The 22,569-nt window shown below is 39.9% G+C and overlaps 1 protein-coding gene across 1 annotated transcript; it reads right to left on the bottom strand.

The window, feature by feature from the left end:
- Positions 1–3,875: 3,875 nt before the first annotated feature.
- Gtpbp10 (GTP binding protein 10) lies at positions 3,876–21,382 on the bottom strand. Its single transcript, NM_001100815.1, has 10 exons — positions 21,274–21,382; positions 19,220–19,413; positions 18,174–18,265; positions 17,389–17,533; positions 12,996–13,069; positions 11,432–11,484; positions 9,172–9,279; positions 8,411–8,488; positions 7,382–7,505; positions 3,876–4,551 (listed from the first exon to the last, which is right to left on the bottom strand). The coding sequence occupies exons 1-10, from the start codon at positions 21,304–21,306 to the stop codon at positions 4,343–4,345; spliced, it is 1,110 nt and encodes a 369-aa protein (NP_001094285.1). The 5' UTR covers positions 21,307–21,382; the 3' UTR covers positions 3,876–4,342.
- Positions 21,383–22,569: the final 1,187 nt, after the last annotated feature.

Genomic DNA, 22,569 nt, shown 5'->3' with positions numbered 1-22,569 from the left:
ATCAGTAGACTTCCTCTACTGAAAGGGTAAACAGGCTGAGAAAGAAATTAGGGAAATGGCATCCTTCAGAATAGTCCCAAATAATATAAAATACCTCTGTGTGACTTTAACCAAGCAAGTGAAAGATCTATATGACATAAACTTCAAGTCTCTGAAGAAAGAAATTGAAGATCTCAGAAGATGGAAAGATCTCCCATGCTCATGCATTGGCAGGATTAATATTGTAAAAATGGCCATCTTGCCAAAAGCAATCTATAGATGCAATGCAGTCCCCATCAAAATTCCAACTCAATTCTCTGTAGAGGTAGAAAGAGCAATTTGCAAATTCATTTGGAATAACAATATTCTGGGATAGCAAAACTATCCTCAACAATAAAAGAATTTGTGGGGGAATCACCATCCCTGACCTCAAACTGTATAACAGAGCAATAGTGATTTAAAAAAACCCAAAAAACAAAAACAAACAAACAAAAAACACTGTATGGTATTAATACAGAGACAGTCAGGTCTGGTACTGGTTCAAATGGAAGTTACCATGTAGAAGAATGCAAATTGATCCATTTGTATGGCTCTGTACAAAGCTCAAGTTCAAGTGATCAAGGACCTCCACATAAAACCAGATACACTCAAACTAATAGAAGAAAAAGTGGGGAAGAATCTTGAACACATGGGCATTGGGGAAAATTTCCCAATGCTTATGCTCTAAGATCAAGTATTGACAAATGGGACCTCATAAAATTGCAAAGCCTCTGTAAGTCAAAGGACACCGTTATTAGAACAAAACAGCAACCAACAGATTGGGAAAATATCTTTACCAATCCTACATCTGATAGAGGGCTAATGTCCAATATATAGAAAGAACTCAAGACGTTAGATTACATAGTATCAAATAACCCTATTAAAAATGGGGTACATGGGGCTGGAGAGATGGCTCACTCGATTAAGGGCACTGACTGCTCTTCCAGAGGTCCTGAGTTCAAATCCCAGCAACCACATGGTGGCTCACAACCAATGCCCTCTTCTGGTGTGTCTGAAGAGAGTGATGGTGTACATAAACAAAATTAAAAAACAAACCAAAGAAACAAAAATGGGGTACAGAGCTAAAGAAAGAATTCTCAGCTCATGAATATGGAATGGCTGAGAAGTACCTAAAGAAATGTTCAACATCCTTAGTCATCAGGGAAATGCAAATCAAAATAATTCTAAGATTCCACCTCACACCAGTCAGAATGGCTAAGATCAAAAACTCAGGTGAGGATGTGAAGAAAGAGGGACACTCCTCCATTGTTGGTATTGTAAGCTGGTACAAGCACTCTGGAAATCAGTCTGGAGGTTCCTTAGAAAACTGGACATAGTACTACCTGAGGACCCAGATATTCCACTCCTGGGCATATAGCCAAAAGATGCTCCAACGTATAATAAGTACACGTGCTCCACTATGTTCATTGCAGCCTTATTTATAATAGCCAGAAGCTGGAAAGAACACAGATGTCCCTCAACAGAGGAATGGATACAGAAAATGTGGTACATCTACACAATAAAGTACTATTCCACTATCAAAAACAATGACTTCACGAAATACATAGGCAAATAGATGGAACTAGAAAATATCATCCTGTGAGGTAATCCAGACACAGAAAACAAAACAAAACAAAACAAAAAACCAAAAAAAACCCACACACGGTATGCACTCACTGATAAGTGGATATTAGCCCCAAAGCTCGGAATACCCAAAATACAATCCACAGACCATATGAAGCTCAAGAAGAACAACCAAAGTATGGAAGTTCAGTCCTTCTTAGAAGTGGGAAAAAAATATTCATAGGAGGGGATATTGAGACAAAGTTTGGAGCAGAGACTGAAGGAATGGCCGTTCAGAGCCTGTTCCACCTGGGGATCAAGTCCATGTACATACGGCCACCAAAGCCAGACAATAATACTGATGCCAAGAACTGCATTCTGATAGGGCCTGATATAGCTGTCTCCTGAGAGACTCTGCTAGACAAATACAGAGGCGAATGCTAGCAGCAGTCCACTGAACTGAGAACAGGACCCCTGTTGGAGGAATTAGAGAAAGGATTGAAAGAGCTTAAGGGGCTTGCAACCCCATAAGAACAACCATACCAACCAACCAGAGCTCCCAGGGACTAAACCACTACCCAAAGACTATACATGGACTGACTGATGGCCTTATTGGGCACCAATGGGAGGAGAAGCCCTTGGTCCTGCTAAGGCTGGACCCCCCAGTATAAGGGAATGTCAGGGTGGGGAGGCGGGAAGGGGTGGGTGTATGGGTTGGGGAACACCCTCATAGAGGAATGGGAGGGGGAATGAGGTAGGGAGTTTACAGACTGGAAACCAGGAAAGGGGATAACACTTGAAATGTAAATTAAAAAAAAACAATTTAAAAAAAAAAGGGGAAAAATCCTCATGTGAGAAAACAAAGATGTTCTTTCAGCACCATATCTGTCTGCACACTGCTTCTCTTCCCACCGTGACAATAATAGACTGAACCTCTGAATTTGTAAGCCAGCTCCAATTAAATGCTGTCCTTTATAAGAGTTGCCTTAGTCATGGTGTCTCTTCACAGCAATGGAACCCTAACTGAGACACCCATCTAAGACCCCTCACTTAACTAAGTCATAATCAGATCAAAGTGTGCAGTCTTGAGTCCACCTCATGAAGCTGTCCTCACTGCTGATGGGTAGAAAGCATTTGCAGAGGGCACTGGTGGATAAACAGTCTTACAAGTCCAGCTTCAATCATGTCGGCTGAGTGGTATAGGCTCGCCGTGGCTTTCCTCAGCCCCACTGCTCTGTCATGAAGTAGGCCATGCCAGCTCTCTGCAGCTTCTGCTACACAGTACGGGCTGGATAAAGCTTCTACCTGTTCTGTGTAGCAGTGCATGTGCAGCAGCCTGCAGTGCTTAGGAAATTCCTCTGTGAGGAAGGACGGGAGATACAAGTAAACGAGTCCATGCACTAGAGTGAGAGAGGGGTGGGCCTGGGGCCTGGGAACAGAAACTACATTAAAGTTAAAGTAGTATTTTATCAAACTATACACATTATCAAGTCAGAGGAAATTTAAGTCCAAACAACATACAATTAAAAAGGGATTTTTTAAAAAGGGGGTCAATGACCACAACTGTTTCTTAACAATAAATTATTAAATAATATTGAACAAATAAGAAAGTATTGATAAAGAAAGGGTCTGGAGGGATGGCCCAGCAGTTAAGAACATGGGCTGCTCTTGCAGAGGGCCTGGGTCTGATTTCCCGCACCTGCATGGTGGCTCACAACTGTAGAGAAGTTTGTAGAGAACTGCATTCCACGATATTTGACACCCTCTTTGGGCTGCTAAGGCACCTCATCTGCACGGTCACATGGTACACAGACTTACTTGAAGACAAAACAGCACGCCACGCGCAGTAATAAAATTAAACATGCTATTAAAAAGCACTATTTTTGAAACTTGGTCCCACTATGAAATCCAGAGCAACCTAGACCCTGCTATGTCACCCAGGAGGGGCTTTTTACTCAAAATCCCCTGCTATTCCTTCCCAAGAGGCCCACACCACCATGCTTGGGTAAGGAATTCCGCATCAGGAATAAGACACAGGAGCCCTGCTGGTCTCAGTGTGCTTGCTATTCTTGCTAGCCTGGGTCTTCTGTACACTTTATGCAGAAAAGGAATCGCCTTGCTGAACTAAAACTAGAAGAAAAGGAGGAAAAAATTTATCTTCCTGAATGAGACATATATGAGGAAACATATTGATAAATACTATCTTTAAAATGTAGAAAAGCTTTCAAATTAATGTAATTTCAATACTATTTTTAACAGATACAAAATTATACACGTATCTTTATCATACAAAGCACGTTGTGAAATAGAGTCAATTTATTTTAAAAGATTTATTTTTCTCAAATTTTTTTTTGTGGTCAGAACACTTAAAACCTATTTTTCTTACAATTTTTCAAAATATGATACATTACTCTATAAACAAAAAAGATACACAACAGGTCTGAAAGGCTTAACTGAAACTTTGTATCCTTTGACCAACATCTCTTAATCGTCTAGCTCCTATTTATACTATAAACAATTACCATTTTTCAGTATTCCTATCTGTTCAATTTACCTTTTAAGACTCAGCATGTGAGAGCATTGACATTTGTCTTGCTGTGCTTGCCTGGCTTCCTTGAACATAATGCACTGCAGGCTCACCCGTGTTTTAAACATGATTTTCCTATTCCTTAGGACCAAGCAGTATTCTGTCAATATGCTGGACTAGGTTTAAATGCTGCCTTTTCTAGAATAGTAGCAGCGCACTTTGATGTGGCTCAGTCTAAGACGCTGACCCGGAACGCTGCAAACTAAGCAGCTGCTTGTTATGAAATGCATCATTTTCCTTGTCATCCTGCTCATCCAGTGATTCCCTTATACAGTTCTTCAACTCTTCAATCCCTTCACCAGTAACTGCTGAGATGGGAATGATATGCTGGAATTCTATAGCCTTCTCTGGAATCATCTTTGCTTCAAATAAATGCAGAAAGTCTGAAACAAGAACAGGTGATTTCATTGCCTTTTAAAAAATTAATTCAAAACTGTGAAACTGACGACTCAGCATCTGGAGCTCTTTCCCTGTTCTGCCCTGTCTCATAAGCTCTCGGGATTTGTGCTTCATTACTGATAAAGGTGGTTCTCAGCACATGGTAAGTACTTAGGAAATAACTGTTAGACAAATGTGGTTTAAACAAAATGAAGGATAAATACTAGTAAATCATGACAATACTTAAAGGAATAATAAAAATTGCTTGAGGAAGCCAAATAAAATGAGGCCAAGTTTTTATAAAAATAATGACATCACTTAGAACATTCTGGCTTACCTTAGTACACATGTAAGTTCTAACTTCTTTCAGGTACAGGGTTATCACAAATGGAGGCCAGGATCCCATTAAAAATTGTGGCATGAGGCCAAAGAGCTCAAGGGCAGATCATTTTATCTGAGTCTAATCAACCACTTAGGGAATAACAGGGCTGCATAGCTTTACCTTCTCCCTAACACCATGGCAGTGGGGGAGGGGTACAGCATAGTGAATAGGTGGGCCAGATGCCATAGAAATCACCCTGACTTCTGAGAGTTATAAACCTCAAAGAAAGCCCAGAGAGATAAACTCAAGGACTGTGGTAGTCCAGAATACATATATGCTCTTGAGTTACCCTCAGTTCTAGTAGCACCAACTGCAAGATCAATTAGCAAGGTGAACCACGATATTAATGAATGAAGACTTTTAGGGTTTATGACCCAAGACTAACTTACTAACTCAGGGATAGTTCTAATATGTGCATTATGGAGGGGAATGATTTTCAAGAAAAGAACAAATGATCTTAATCTTAGTATATTGGTCTGTTTTCCCCAATTATCATCCCAATAACAATGAAATCAGTATTCTCTAAAAGCAGATGGCCACTTGCCATTTGCACATGAGGTCCTTTCTAGGTGCCAAAACCCATCACCACCACAGGATAAAAGTGTCCTACAACACTCAGTGTGCCACACTGTGAAGAGTCCCTGTGGTGGTTTGAATAAGAAAGGCCCCTGTAGGCCCATACATTTGAATCCTTAGTCAGCAGGAAGTGTCACTATTTGATAGGACTAGAAAGACTGGGAGGTGTTGTTGGAGGAAGTGTGTCACTGGAGGTGGGCTTCCATACTTTGAAAAGCCCATATTGGGCCTGGTTTATGTCTGCCTGTGAACAGAATGTAGCTCTCAGCTACTGCTCCAGTGCCATATAAGAGGCTATGTCCACACCATGATGATAACGCGAGACTCTGAAATGGTAAGCAAGCACCCAGTCAAATGCTTGCTTTTACAAGAGTTGCTTTTGTCAGTGTCTCTTCACAGCAATAGAATAGTGACTAAGTCAGTCCCTCTAGGTTTCTTTATACAGTGGAAGTATTTCCATTTAAGACACTTCAGACGTATCCTTTTAGTCACAGACATTAGTCGCAGACATTACTTTCTGTGTCATATAAACACAGAACTAAATGTCCTTTTCTAAAGACTAATACTCTTCAGAATTACTAAGTTAACAGTGGTAAAACAACAACAACAAAAATTCCTCTTTAAAACTACTAGCTTTAGGGGCTGGAGAGCTGACTCAGATGACTCTTCCGGAGAACAGGTTCAGTTTCAGCAGGGCAGCTAACAGCTGTCTGTAACTCCAGACCCCGAAAATCTGATGCCTTCCATTGGGAATGCAAATGGTACACAGACATACATGTACACAAAATACCCATACATATATAAAGTCTCAAAAAAAAAAAACCAAGAAAAAAATGTAAAACCTTACTCGGTTTGTTAAAGTACAGTGTGCACCACTGAAACAAAGTTCTAGGGCTGATGAAGGTACTGTGACAGAACCAGTTACACTCCACGGGTAGTTACTGACTTCTCCTTTTACACACCCTGGGTGGTTTGGTTTGGTTTTCTTTTTAAAGATTTCTTTTATCTTTAGCTGGTCATGTTGGTACAAGGCTTTAATGCCAGCACTCAAGAGCAGAAGTGGGTGGGTCTCTATGATTTCAAAGCCATCCCGGTCTATATAATGATTTCCAGATAACCAGAACTGTGTTAGGAGGCCATCAAAAAATAAAAATTACCTTGTTCCTTGACTCAGAACTGATCTTATTATTCTGCATGTAATTAAATGGTATAAAAGTAGATTGGACTGACTGGAGTCATGCTAAAAAAATTAAACCAAAAAGTCAAGAAACAAAACTTTTATTTTATCTTTGGTTAAATGTATGAATGGGTGTCTCGGTGGAGAGACGTGTGTGGACACAAGAGGCATCGGACTACCTGGTGTGGGGTTATGAGGCACCTGACACGATGCTGGGAACTCTAGTCCTTACTAGAACAGCATGTGCTCTCGGTGCCTGAGACAACTTTCTAGGCCCTCTCTTACACCCTTTACAGGTCCATATAAATTTTAGGGTTTTTTAAAGACCTTTTTGGACATAAGTAGTCTTTCTTTTCTTTCTCTAACTTAACTTATTTGTTTTGATTAATGACTGGTCAGTGCTATTTCAGTGCTCCGAACATGATGTGCTCTTCCTTTAGAGTTTCTAGATAAGAAACACTAGCTTTCTTTCCCATTGATTTTTACTACCATTGGCCATAGTAGTACATGTCTATAATTCTAGCATCTGGGAGGCAGAGGCAGAAACTCCAGGTGATCCTTAGATAAACAACAAACTTGAGGCTGTCCTAGACTACAGGAAGCCCTGTCTCAAGAACTTAACCCCCACCCTGCCACCAGCAGCAAAACCAATCCCTGCACACAGCTAGCGCTGCCTAACAGACCAGTGAGCGCACTTCACCTTCCGGCTTCTGCAGCTGCTTCATCAGTTCATGAAGCTTAACTTGGGCATCTGGCAAGTCCATCTTATTAACTGCCAAGAGTGCAGGTTTTGTCTGCAGCTCTTCTTTGTACAACTCCAACTCCTTTAAATAAAAAGAAACCACAAATAACAGTATGACGGTAACTTCATCCTTCTTTAATAACCTGGTAACTCTACAGCCCATTCATATCACCACAGAGCTATAAATCATAGTAACTGCAAAACGAACAATGCTTTTTGCTAAACCAGACAATAGGATGTTAGCTCACGTGACTTCCCAGAAACAGCTCATTTTGTGCCTAGAGCGAAATGCAAGTAACTAGAGTTACAGGGATAAGACATATGCTAGTCATAACAATTTAGTATCTGCTGCATGCTTGAAAAAGGCATAATGTACTTAAAAGTAAGTTTCAGCAATGTTGTGGGGATAGCTACAGAATTAAAACAGAAAAGGCTGCAGAGTTTTTCCTTCTCCTTCTTCCTTTAGTGGTTAACATGACATTCAGTCACAAATGCCTAGTAAGCACACCGTCTAAAGCATAAGTGAAAGACGGTTATCAGTTACAGATTGAGCAGTCAAGGGCACATCAGTTGTAAGCGACGGGAAACAATGGCAGTATGGTAAGATTATTCAATAACTCTCAGCAATGTTGCTTACATGGTAAGAAAGTGCTGGAAGCATAGCTCTGCGGGAGAGTGCCAGTGTAGCAGTAATGGTTTGCTAATGAGTATCCTCCAAAAGAGAAAAGAGTATGAGGAGAATTTATTAAGTGAGCATGTTTCAGGAAAGATGCCAGGGCAGAAGCCAGACAAGATGTGAGGGACGTGGAGCAGAGGAGGGCGTTACCAACCTAACAGTTGGAGAAGAGTGAAGTCTGAGGATTTGGAGACAGCGACTTTAACTTTTCAACTGATAGAAAAGTCTTTAAAAAGGCTGTTATTCTGATTACTATGTGACATTCATACTTGGTGGACTAAACCCAGAACACAGTGAACCAGAAAACTTACTTTTGTAAGAAGTATTATAGTTTCAAAGGCAGTTCTATATGGAGTTACAGAAGAAAGCTGAAATCCAGAAATATCAACCTAAAGAGAAGAGGAAACGCAGAACAGTTTTGTGCTTAGAAATGTTTCCTCTCAATAACTTCAACAAGGAATATTTTCTTGATCTATATTTAATTGGTAATTCAGTCACTCAATGAAGTAACAAACTGTGCTGTCATGTTAGGTACAAGCATTACTGTACAAAATGAGTCATTGATGAGAAACTATATAGATATCAATATTGATGATCTCATGCTTGACTCAAGCATACCAACTAGACTGAAAGAGATACTTCATAAGACTGTGCCAAAATCTCAAGGACTTAAAGTCTTGGCAAGTCTGGCCAAGTGCACATACAAAACAATACCAACAGCATTTCCACCCCCAGATTATAAACAGGCATTATCCTGTACTTGTCCCCACCAACACAGACTTATAGGAGTGATATTTACCAGTGCCATCGTGTACTGTTTAATATTAGGACTACATTCTGAAAACACATCCAATGATCTTATCACTACATGAACTCACAGAGTATCATCACACGTCCAAGATGGCTGTGGTGTCACCAGGTTGTAAAATCTTTTGGTACTACCATAAGATATGGAACAGCATTTATCAATGATGACAACATGATTTGTGACACATTATCTTTAATCTTACAAAGTGTTTCGAGGAAGAACAAGTTAATCCATTTGAACTTTACTGATACGCATATGACTTACGACAAAAAGCAGTTGTCTGGTTCTCTCTAAATGCTTGAGGAACTTGTGGCCCATTCCTTTGTTCATATGTGCTCCTTCTATCAAACCTGGGAGATCAGCTACTGAAATCTAGTAAAAAAAAGAAAAAATGAAACCGAGGTCAATTTTTTTTCCAAATTTTCAAACTTCATATAGTTCCTAATCAATCACTCTATGACATCTTTGAAATAAATATGCTAAAATCGTTTGTTATCAGATATCTGCATCCCATTTTAACTCTGTAGTATACCAAATTATAGTTATTGGGAGGTTAGTTTAACAGTTAACAGTTATTAATGTAAATGTGTAAATAATTAATCAGTGTAGATGCATGTCTGAATGTGTATGGGCACACATGAACTACAACATGCATGTGGGCACTGGACAACTCTCAGTAGTCAGTTTTTTCTTGCCACCTGTGGGATCCAGGGATTGAACTCAGGTCATCAGCTCCTCTACCTACCGAGCTGTTAGTCTTTAATTCTAACCCTATATTATACCTATGAATTCTTTTATAAAACAACTTGTATAAGCAGAATTCATTAGTATTCACATGTAGTAAATACACCCGTATTTTCTAAGTTTTACATTCCAATTGTAAATGGCACCATTGATCTTTTTCTGTTCACAATAGGCCAGCAGGGTCGCCTCTTCTTCCACAGTGAGACAATAGCGCCCCATAAGAATCACTTCACACTTCTCAGGCCTTGCTGTGCATCATACATGGCTGTGTCATTGGGATCACCGAGGGGACATCTATTACAAACAAATAGCCAGGCAACCCATAGGACATTAGTTTGAAGTCTCTGGAGACCAGGCATCATTTGTCACTGTAGTCCCTAGCCCACCCAGACGGTTTGAGATGCAGTAAGGAGGGAGAAGCACTGTCGCCCGTGTTGATGAGGAATCTGAGTCTGAAAAGAGGCTACGGCTATGACAGAGGTGTGTGCACAGCAAGGGTCTCACATCCTAAAGTTTCCTTCAGAAATCTCTATTGATCTTCCTTAAACATTAGGTATAAATAATGTTCTTTTCTTCTAAATATTGGTCATTATGTTCAACATATACTATAAGTTTATTTAGCATTTAGTACTCTATAATAGTTGACATTTTATTTTCTATGTCACATCACTACTCAGATCTTTTTATTGTATCTGAGAATTTCATGAACACACACACCACTACCATTTAAGATTCATACTTTACAGAGGGTTCATCCTGGTCGTGTATATTTTGAAGGTTTTGACAAATGAATGATGCATCAGTAGTAATGGTAACATGGAAGAGTTTCTCTTTCCTAAGAATTATCTGGGCTTCCTCTAAACATGCTTCCTTTCTCTTTATCTTGACAAAATTGACCTTTTTGTTTTGCCATAGCTTGCTTTTACTAGATCACCAATAGTTGAAATTAGAAGAAGATAGCCTTTCGGCTTCTTCCCTCAGCAGTATGTACTCAAGATCTTAGCTTTTTATGGCTTCATAATCCATTACTTTTTTAAACTGACTATTCTGTTCTCTAGACTTAACACAGTTAATCCTTCCACATGCAGGCGTGCAGGCCTCTCTGGGTATATAAAGCAACCACAGTTCTTCCCTAAGAATATAAAGCAAACATTGAGGAACCACCCACCTTCCCCCTTTTCAGAATCAGAAGCTTGGAATTAGACAGTTTTCACAGAAGTACTACAGCTTCTATAGAAAGTCACTTTAAGAACCGGAGACTAACAATCCCCTGGGGTACTAAAATAAAGACATATACTGAGAAGATTCAGACTAGGAAAAGCATAACAAACACATAATTCTGTATAGATGAAGTGGGCATAGCATTTGGAGGAGAAGAAATTAAATTCTTGTTTTACTATAATAATGTTGAGCGGAATTACTTTGCCCATAGTTTTTTCCTTCAACCCCTGTTTTTCCTTCAAGACCACCCACACATGTAAATATGAAAGTCCTACTACCAGGCAAGAGAGCTCAGTGGTCAGAAGCGTATGCTTTCTGGCAGAGAATAGAAGAGCAATTCCTAGCACACCATCAGATAGCAACTCCAGCTCCAGCAAACGACACCCATCTGACTTCATACAAAGACACACACACACACACACACACACACACACACACACACACAGACACACAGACACACACACACACACACATTTAAAAATAAATGTTTTTAAAAGTTCTATCAAAGAGAGGAAAACCCAAAACAAAACCAACCATGTTTTAATTTAAAACTACCAACCTGTTTGAAATCATTGTACATAATCTTTCCAAGTTCAGGCCTTAGTGTTGTAACTGAAAGGAGAAATGGCAGTAGATTAAGGAAGGCATAAAAAACTAAAGACTCTAGAAAAATGTCAATATTATATATAGGTTGAATAATATCTATTTGCTGAATATTTAATCCCATTTTAGTTTATTGAAGTGGGTACTAAGTTATCTGTCATTCACATTGTATTTTGAAGACAGACTTCTATGCTTGAGCCTAAAGCCCTGCTGCATGGTCAGGGCAGCCTGAGAATGCTTAGGGACTCAGGTCCTGATCACAACAATCACTGCTTCTCCAGTAACACTTTTCTTTCTTTTTAAGAGTCTGTTACCTTTATGTAGTTATATATTTGGGGGAAGGACTTGCGCATGGCATGGTATGCATATGGAGGTCAGAGAATACCTACAGGACTCAGTTCTCTCCTTCTGCCACATGTCAGACTTGCTGAAAGTCAGACTTAGCAGGAAGTACTGTTAACTGTACCACACAGGGCCTGGGAGAGTTCTCATCTGAGCTGTTCTTACGCCTTCCATTTCTGTACTAGCTCTCTCCTAGGACTTTTGTCTTTCCTTCTACAGGGCTAACCTGGCTGGTCAACTTGACTGCCATTGTGCGGGCTTTTGTTTAATAGTGGAAAATACTGTCTCATATTCATTCAATACCTTTAACCTAATCTTTTCCTGTATCTCATCCAGCTACTGCACTAGCAGACTAACTACTCTTCCAGATTCATTTATGCTTTATACCAACCACTTTCTATAGTATTGCTAAGAGAACGTTGGAAAGTCTATTTTATCCCTTAGATAAAGTCTTCTGAATACTTTTAAGGTGTTTAATACTATGAAAGACAACCTGTGTAGTCTATGGAATTTGATCTGACTTTAATCTCACTTCCCACCTCTGTCTCTTCATGTTTTCTAGACAAACAAATTTCCTGAAACTACTAAGCTGTGTATAGGCTCTTTTCATAGCTTAAAGACCCTTTACCTCTATTCTAAAGCTCTGATTAATCATAATCATTGTGCTTATCTCTGCCCAAGCACAGTCCCTCAGCAGAGTCTACCTACAGCAGTCACTTTTGCTCTTTAACACTGTCCTCCCCTTATATTTATCAGTGATGTGCAAACACACAAACACACACATTCCTTCCTCCCTAGTCTGAGTATAATTAATCTCACAACATTGCTGGTAAGTTCTGCTTACCAGTTTTTCTAGCAGCATAGCCTAATATGGTTCCTAGAAAAAAAATTCTTATAAAATTAGTAAAAATGTTTATCTGTCTTCCCAGTATTTATCACAGTGTACATAACACGAGCTAAGTAGCGTTAAAATCCTATAGTAACCAAGTAAGTGATGTTCAACAGAGGAATAAATGCAGCAATGTTCGTAACAAGGACTGTAGTAGTCTGAAAGATTAAAAAAAAATGCATAGATTCTAACTGCTGAAAGCTTTCAAATTAAAGCTAAACTGAGACTTCTATTAGTCTTACGCAAAGAAAACTTACCTCACACATTAAAATACACCAATTATACTTACATGCATAACTTGCAATCACAGGTGTTGCATGGGAAACCCGACTCAGTAAGGAGGATTTTCCAGCATTTGGGAATCTGAAATACATATGCACATTATAACAAAATCAGAATCAGTTGCATGCTTTTGAATACTCAACATTTCAAGTGTTTACTACTTTAGTTAGTGGTGTGAACCTGGGGAGGTGGGGGCTAAAAATGAGGTGGACTAAAGTCTCAAGCAATAGCCAAGTTTAATCAGAGCATCAGGAAATTTATACTTGGGGGTTAAAAAGAATCACATGAGCAAGTTGTTCAATCACAAGACTAAGTCACAAGTGGAAAATACATGCTTTTCCATAGAGGAACATGAATAACAACAATGGAAGAAAACTCAATCTTATCTGCTACACCTGGAAGGAGCATGAAAATACATTCCAAGAACAGTTTGGAGTTTTGAAGAAACTGGGTCACAAGACGCTTGTTTTCTTGGAGTTTTCTCACAAGCATTCAAGAATTCTCATTCAACTCCACTCTTTAACTCTGTTCTGACAAGAAGTAAATTCCTACCAGGTGGTTATAGCACACACCTTTAATCCCAGCACTTGGGAGGCAGAGGGGAGGTCAAGGCCACCCCAGTCTACAGAGTTCCAGACTACCAGGCTATAGAGAACCAGGCCCCCTTCCTTTTTCCTTCCTTTTTTTTTTTTTTTTTTTGGCTTTTTGAGACAGTGTATTCTGTGTAGTCCTGGCTGGCTGTCCTGGCTGTCCTGGCTGTCACTATGTAGACTAGGTTGGCCTGGAACTCAGCGATCCATCTGCCTCTGACTTCCAAGTGCCGATATGATGAGTATAAGTCTAGCTAGAGACTTTGGGCTCCTGCCAATGTGCATGTGCCACTATTGCACCCTTAGGAGCACGGTGACATGCTGGTTATTGACAGCGTCACAGGTGTCACAGCTGGATAAGACTGGGTTGCCTTCCTCCTTTGGAAGCTTACAGTGTGCTTTCTGTTTCCACGAAAGCTAACCCTCAGGGAGGAAGCATTCTGGTCAGTTTTAGCTCAGGGGTCTCCCATTTTTAAAATCTGGTTGTTTGAGTACAAATTGAAATAAAGTACTGGAATTATAATTATCTGGAGTGCCTCTGAAATCATTTTCACATACCCTTACCTTCCATTTTGCTTCTCTTTTGCAATTTACTTTTAAAGAAACTGGGTCATTTGTCCCACAGAGCTTCTTTTCCACAGTTTAGAATTTTCTGCTGCTGAGTCCATAGATAGCATCATTTATCACAGTCCTTTGCCCTGGATTTTATAAGTTTTGTTCCTCTAGAGAACCATGACTATTAAAATATGCCTTAGTTTTTTTTTTGAAGAAAAAAAGTTTACTGACCCATGCCATCTCCAACTTTCCCATCTAGTCCTATCTACTCCCAATCCCCACCCCTCCCCCCAATCCAGGCACCAAAAGGCACATCTTGTATCCTGCCCCAGTGCACTGTGCTCATCTGACTGACTCTATTCCACTCAAGCCATTTCCAGCCTGCAGGCCCAGCCTATTCATACATCCTCTTTTCTAACCAAACGTGCTCTATCTAAGACTTAGAACCAACAAAGTCCACATGCCCAAACCAACAAAAGTCCATATACATAGACCTCATTGCAAAAATATAAACGATACAAAATGATCAAACCAGTATCTTCATTCTAAAACCTACCAGTCTTTTGAAATGTTTGCCAATGAGAATTATGTAGATGAACTCCAGGACACAGAATTTAAAAGAACCATTCGCTTCATCACAGAATTCAACTGACTTTAGTGAAAATACAAACAGCTCAATAAAATTAAGAAGAAAGAACTTAAGGGGAATAACTGAGTGATGCCCATGGCAACATAAACAAAGCTGATGGAACTGACAAGACAATCCAGGACTTGGAAGAGGATCAAGCTGAAATGATGATGGGACTGAAAAACCCAGCAATTCAACTAGGAAACTAAAAGGAAAGCTTTTAACAAGTAGAATAGATTAAACAGAGGGAAGAATTAGGAATGGAAGATAAAGTTAAGGAACTAAGCAAAATAGGCAAGAAATATGAAAAATTAAAACACACACACACACACACACACACACACACACACACACACAGGAAAGGAACACAGGAAAGGAACAAAGGAAACATGGGGCACCATTAAAAAGGCCAAACTTTTGAATTATAGGGATTGATGAGGGAGGAGAATCCCAAATCAATGGCATAGGCTAGAGCTTTGACAAGATAACAGAAGAAAACTTTGCCAAACTAAGAAAAGGCATAGCCATAGAAATACAAGAAACACACAGATTACAAAACAACCAGACCAGAAAAGAAAATCGCCACAGCATGTCATAGTTACAACATAAGTGCTAAGTATACAGAGCAAAGAAAGCACATTGAAAGCTGCAAGAGAAAAAACACTAGCCACATATAAAGAAAAACTCATCAGAATAACAGTTGGTTTCTCCATGGAAACTCTGAAGGCCAGAATAGCCTGAGGCAGTACATTCCAACTCCTAAAAGACTATGATGGCCAGGCTAGAGTAACATTGGCAGCAAAAACTATGTGTCATAATTGAAGGATAAAGAAACACTTTCCATGATATAAACAGCCCTATAAATTAAATCTAACAAACCAAACCTAAAGAGAACACAGGAAGTTGAGGCTGATGAGAGGAATGAGACAACAGAGAGACTGTGGAAGGAAATATGAAGTCATAAAGCACCACTGAGAACACAAACAACTCTGAAACCAACCACATAATGACTGCCTAACACACACATTTCAGTAATAACTTCTAAAATCACTGCCCTCAGCTCTTCATCAAAACACACAGGCTGACAGACTGAATGATCAAGAAACAATAGCCATCTATCTGTAGCTTATGCGCCTTATCTTTAAAGATATGCACAGCACAGACTGAAAGGATGGACAAAAGTACCCCAATCAAATGGGACCAGGAGGCAAGCAGGAGTCACCATCGTAGAATCTGACAAAACAGACTTCAAACTAAGGCTAGTCAGAAGAGATAAAAAAGGGGCGCTTCATTCTGATCAGGGGAAGAACTAACCAAAACACAGCTCTATCCTAAATATGTATGTACCAGATGCTGGGGAACCCAGTTTCATAAAACATGTACTGGGTTTAAAGACACGGATTAACATCAATCCATTAATAAGAGATGATATGAATATCCCATTTTCTCTACTAGACAGGTCATCTGGACAAAAATTAAACAGAAACATGAGAATTATTCATATCATATATCAAATGGACTTAACGAATATTTACTGAAGTTCCACTCAAGCACCAAGGAATGTACATCTATCCAGCACACATGGCTCTCTAAACCATTCCCTATCCCTTGACAACAGGCTGTTGGTAGTTAAGTTTTCCAGGAATCCAGACCCAGGCATGGGGACTGTGATGTTTACTTTTAATTGTCAACCTGACACAATCTAGAGTCAGCTGAGAAGAGTGTCAGTGAGGGATTATCTACATTAGGTTGGTCTGTAGGTAAGTCTGTGAGGGACTATCGTCATTGTGATGGCTGATATGGAAAGACCTATGCTGTAAGTGGGTGGTGCCATTCCTTGGGTTTGGTCCCTGGACTGTATGAAGTGGGAGAGGTCCAGGTGAGCGCATGTGTGCATCTCCTACCTGTTGTCTTAGTTATTTTTCTATTGCCATGACAAAACATCATGAACGAGACAATTCATTAAAAAAGAGTTTAATTTGGGGCTCTAGAAGATTCCTGCCTATGGCCATCATGGCAGGCAGTATGGCAGCAGACAGACAGACAGCCTGCAGGAGTATCTGAGAGTCTACATGGGGTAAAGAGAACTAAGTAAGAATGGTGGGGTTTTGCAACCTTAAAATCTGGACCTCCCCCCCCCCCGCAATGACACACCTCCCCCAACAAAGCCGTATCTCCTAATCCTTCTTGGACAGTTCCACAAACTGAGGACCAAGTGTTCAAACATATGCACCTACGAGGGCTGAGGGCTGCTCTCCTTAAACCACCTGCACTAAGAGGGGAAGCAGTAGGCTCTTGAGTCTGAGGCTGGCCAGAACTGTATGGTAATTTACAGACCAGCACGTGCAACATAGGGTTCCAGGAAGTAAGCAAGCAAGCAAGCAAGAGGAGAGAGGGAAGAAAGGATGAAGGGAAGGAAGAAAGAAAAATTATATATAGGAATATAGTGATGAAATTTGTGCCTTAAAACTCTTAAAATTTTAAGAGTCAACTGTATTTTTAGCACAAAGTACTAACATACGAATTATATAAACTAGGAATATTTATTGCCCAAAATTATTATTTAATTCATTTTGTAGTCCAGAACTGTCTGATAGACATATGATAAGAATATAAGTGATACTTACCCTACTAGGCCTACATCAGCTATAACTTTTAGGTCAAGGTGAATTATTCGCTTCTGGCCTTTCAAAGGTAGGAAATTTGTATGTAATTTACCACCAAGGCCACCTTTAGCAACCAGAATTCTGTCTTTCTCTTTATTGAGTTCTCCTTTAAGAGGAAAGACAAAAACATTAATAGATTAAAACAATATGTTTTGTTGCATAAATATGTCAAGAAATTCCAATTTAAAAATCTAAAGGGCTAAACTATAAAATTAAATTTCTTAAAAAACACACTTTTAAAAGCAACTCTCTAGGGTTGTCTTGGAGATAAGGTGTTTGTCTATCATGGACACAAGGCAAATAAATACTGACCCCAAAGGAACAGTTTTGTACACAGCTAGAAGGAAGCTGATTATATGTTTTAAAACCAAGTATTCTTACCTCTTTAAAGCCATCTTAAATATAGCAGTAAGCTTTTGAATATATTTTATATACATTTAAAAAAATCTTTAATAAGCCAGTAGGTAAAGTTATAAATGTTAAAACCCTTTCTTCTGTGAGATGGCTGTGTGTGAAGGCCTGAGTCATCCTAGGTATCCCTAGTCTCCACAGGATGGGGGGAGAGAACTGATTCTTGTAAATCATCCTCCAACGTCCACGTGTGTGGACTCCCAATGCACACAATAAACAATGTAATTTTAATATTAAAGAACATTTTCCTCACGAGTTAGGGAGCTCTTACGCTATTTCCTGATTAACTCGGGAAAATGTGCTCGTCTCACACAGGCGTAGAAGCCAGGCCTCACCTAGCACTTCTCCGTTTTCATCAGTTACTGAGACACCCACGGGAGCGGGCACTTCACAGTCCTTTCCCTTAGAGCCCTTCAGTGCACTAACCCTACAAAACAAGACAGAACACCACTGAATGAAATCATTTACAACGTTGACTAACAGTCAGCCTTTCTCACTAAAACAAATATTAAAAGGTTAAATTCGAAAAGAACAGTTATTCCTATGTTTTTACATTTTATACTAACATGACCTATAAAAATGGAAATAAGTTGTTACTGAGTTAAGCACTAAGTCATTTAAACCTGAAATGGACTGATATATATCCGACATCCAAAGATGACTGCTATGATACAAATCAAGTACAAAGACCCAGCAAATCTAATGATGTCACTTTTCTAAAAAGCTGACCACAACTGGAGTACTAAGCTGGGAAAGGCTAATTGGCTACTTAAACGTGTAAAGAGTGTCTACACAGGATATTATTAAAACATTGTGGCTATGGCAATATAAAAAGGACAGCACCAACATTAGCCTAAACTGGCAATGATAAAATGCTAACTCTGATACTGTGATACACAGCTTTCTGAATAATTTTAGGCATGAAAAGGTTAAGTAAAGAAGAGGGCATTGTAAAATACTGTGCTCTGTTATCTTATTTCTTTATGCTGGACTTTATACACAAACACATGATTACATTTGTAAAACCACAGAAATGTATTAGAAAAGTCAAGTCCAACTGGCTAGTGGTTATATCTGGGTGGAAGAACTATAAATGAAAGCCTCTCCACGGTAGGGAGCCGCTGGGGCACTACTGAAATTTTGCCCAAGGTAAGTTTGGAACAAAGTACGGATTCAGATAACATCTATTCCCAGGAGGAAATAGAAAAGGGACACTGGGAGAGTAAATGGACAAAGGTCAAACCCACCAAAATAGTCATGTTAGACTTATGCTTGATGAGAATACAGAAGGTAATTTGAGTTATTAGTAAAGCTCTATATTCTGGTTTCCCCAGAAGAGTTTGACTTTCATGAAGCTGAGAACCACCCCATAAGCACTTACCGACTGTTTGCTCCTCCTCCGGCCACAAACCGTTTCTGAGGGTATTTGTTTTTAAGTTGTTTTAAGGTCATATTTTTATGGGCCACAACCCAGACGTCACCACCTCTTCCACCTTCTCCACCTAAACGAGGGTAGCCCATTCCACCACTTCCTCCCTTGGTGAAGATTCTTAGATTATCAATGAAATTTCCATACTTAAGAAAATGAGAGAGAAAGAGAGGATATTTATATATCAAATATTCTATTAACTTAAAAGGTTCTGGTTTCATTCTACTGAGGCTTCTTTGAGGAAAGAATCAAAGCTGTCTGTATAGCACCTGTATGTATAGCCCTTTCTTGCACTACCTCCTTTCCCACTCTCTCTCCCTTAATGATCAAATGCTTCACCTAGCCTCAAGGAGTCTGCCCTTTCCCGTTTTCATTCTAAACCTTCTCTTCAGGGTGACCTCAGTAGGTACTAGTAATGCTCCCCTGTGAAAAGGTTAAGCTTTTAAGTGTTTAAAACAACTGAAAGCAGAACTGCCTTCTGTTTACATGAAAAACCCTTTAAATGAGTAACCTGTTGGTGGGTAGCCACTGGATGGATCCCTCCAAACAAAATGTTCTAAAAGCAGCAGCAACAGCAACAAAAAGCTGTTCCCTCAGTTAATTATCTGCTCATCTAGATTGAACAAACGGATATCTTTTTACTGTAATTTTTGCTTTCCAAGAAGCCTAACTCCTTTCCAGAATCACTGTTCCCTTAGAACCTTGACTGTTAACTCCAAATGGTCTCTCAGGGTCTCGTCATTCCTTCTTAATGCACACACCACCAGGAGCCAAGAGCATCTTTATTTCCCCTTAAGTGAACCTGACGTCTATGTTTCTCTTTACTCAGAAACAATCGTGACTTTGGGGTTTTACTGCTTATGAAATAATAAAGTTCACAGTGCTGTATTCAAAACCCTCAGCAGATCTCACCAGGGTGACCATCACTTGTTGGAGCTTTACTGTTCTTTTCTGAGCTGCCCACTCTCTCTGCCACTCTAGTCATGGTTTCTCCTCTACACAGATTATCATTTGTTCTATCATAAACCCATTTTCTGGTGTCAGAGTTTCAATGTATCCTCAAATACAACTAAACTGTGGTTTATGGTTTTGTGGTCTGAGCCATCCTTGAAATATCGCTCTCATTGACTCTCTGGCTTTGCAGGCTTTCACAGACATTGTATTATACCTTCTGGTTCTTAATCAACATTTAGTTAGCCTCACTACATAAGTAACTTCTTATAAAGCTCTTGTGTCTTAATCCCAGGCTTTCAAATTACAGAGTAAATTAATATTCACATTTTTGTCAACTTGCAATATTTTTGGGTATCAAAAATATCTGTGGGTTTAAAAAAACTGAAGATTGACCACCCTGAGATATTCTTGGTAAGGGCTTTTAAAGCTGTACTCAATGTGTGACTTTTCCTTTATTCTTTAGATTTGTCATATTTCTTGGGGAAGCTCATTTATAAGAGCTGCAATCTTAAATGGCTGTTAATAACAACAGTTTATGTAATAAGGTGACTTCTAACTTTCACAAACTGTTGCTAGTTAGCTCACTGTGATTTTTTTTTAATCGAAGCAGTTGGTTGCAGATTGTTATAAAAATGGATTCTAAATCAGGCATTACATAAAAACTGACGTAAAATTTCTGTACGCAGTACAGCAATTACACACTTTGGCTTCCAGAAAAAGTCTTCAGAAAAATATTAAAAGCAGTGCCAAGGAGGGGAAACGTATAAAAGAAGGTTATGGACAGTCTTTTAAACAACGAGAACCAAAACTAACACAGAAAAAAGCCTCTGCACGGCTCGTACACCGTAATGCCGAGTCTAAACCGCAGTCAGGTAGCCCAACTATCCTCCCACGTGCTTTGGGGAACATTATAGGAATTCCCTATAGCTGGACCCCAAACAGGGGTAAGCATGTTACAGAGACAGTCTTCTCCCAGGACAGCGGGAATTAAGGAACCCAGGAGAAGAGCGGCGAGAGACAGCAAAGCTGGGGGATGAGCCCCTGACACGGACCTTTCTCAACAACGCGCAACCACAGCGCACCATGAGCTCCAAGGGGCAGGACTCCCGCCCGCAGAATCCGGACAGGTTTCGGCCAGGCGCGCCTTCTGACGTCACTACTAGTCGCCGAGGTGACGTCTCAGCGGATCCGCGCGTGCGTAGTCCAGTGCCCTCGCGGAAGGTGGGCGTGTGCTTTGGAAGTTCTCGGAGTCTCCCAGTGTAGAAAGGGGAGTGCAAAGGGAAGTGAGATTCTTCTAAGTTGTGTGCAAAGAACAGCAGAGCTCAGGGTAGGAGTCTCTTTAGTTAAACGCTGTGCGTAGGAGACTGGCCTGCTTCACAAACATTTTTATGGTAGCTGAAGAACCTGAGGTGCCAGGATTTTCTCGAGGTGAAGAACCCTCCAACAGGAGTAAACAAAAACGTGTGTAAGACACGGAGAGCCTTAAAAGACTGCTGGATGACGACCTGAGTAATTTTTCTAGCTAAGGTTTTAACTTCAAGGAACCAATCACTTAAAACTTGTAGCACAGGCGTATTAAAAGAAACGCAACGATCTAGATCTGCACAAAGAATCATGTTTGCAGTGGAAATAAACAAAAACCCCAATCTGGACTCAGCCAAGAGTTTTCACCTATCATTTGAAGGCTGCCCTTGTGAGAACACGAGAGATTACATTGCAGCTTGGGGAGGAAGCATCAGAAAAAGACCCTCGAATAGTAAAGGAATCTAGACAGAGCAGTAGTTTCCACCCAGTGTACTTCCAAATGGTGTTTTAATAAGAGGCGAAGAAGCTGTCCTGTTAAGGTGTGAAAATGTGGGAACAAGATAACAGTTAGGAAACTAATAAAAAGTGAAATTGTTTTAATATACCATTCAGAAGAAAGGGACACCTGCATAGAAAAGGAGCAAAATTGGCTGACTTGGTGATTTGGCACAAGAAGATCGTTTTGTAAAATCCCCTGGTCTGGTGAAATTACTTTCCTTTCTTCCCATATGCGAGGACTCGCCCCTTTCACAAATTCCTCATCTTATTGTATAGGATGCAGAACCTTATCTACACGAATAAACCAGAGCCCTGTTTTCTAGTCTAGCACGCAGGCATGTAGCAGACTGCCCGTAACTTTGCAATTTTCAGAGTTCCAAGACTAGCCTTTGCCAGGTTCCAGCTAGGGAAAAGTCCTCGATCAACATACTTAACCTTTTGAAGAACCAGAATATCAAGTTGCTGTCATCATACTTTTCCTGTTAAATCTAGAAAAGTGCTGCCATTTGAATTATGCCAGAATGTTTAGCCTAATGCGTACACCT

The sequence above is a fragment of the Rattus norvegicus genome, chromosome 4 (genome assembly GCF_021556685.1).
Source record: "Rattus norvegicus strain SHRSP/BbbUtx chromosome 4, alternate assembly SHRSP_T2T, whole genome shotgun sequence".
Classification (NCBI taxonomy): domain Eukaryota; kingdom Metazoa; phylum Chordata; class Mammalia; order Rodentia; family Muridae; genus Rattus; species Rattus norvegicus.
Note: the sequence above shows the minus strand (reverse complement) of the source record. Positions and strands in the feature narration are given on the sequence as shown.

What these genes read in the sequence shown, in the direction of transcription:
- Gtpbp10 (NM_001100815.1), bottom strand. Translation starts at nt 21,306, where the DNA reads ATGGTGCGCTGTGGTTGCGCGTTGTTGAGAAAG. An exon ending in TGAAAACGGAGAAGTGCTAG is followed by an intron (nt 17,534 to 18,173) that starts GTGAGGCCTGGC and finishes TTCCTCTTAAAG; the next exon opens with GAGAACTCAATAAAGAGAAA. An exon ending in CCAGACAACTGCTTTTTGTC is followed by an intron (nt 8,489 to 9,171) that starts GTAAGTCATATG and finishes TCTTCTCTTTAG; the next exon opens with GTTGATATTTCTGGATTTCA.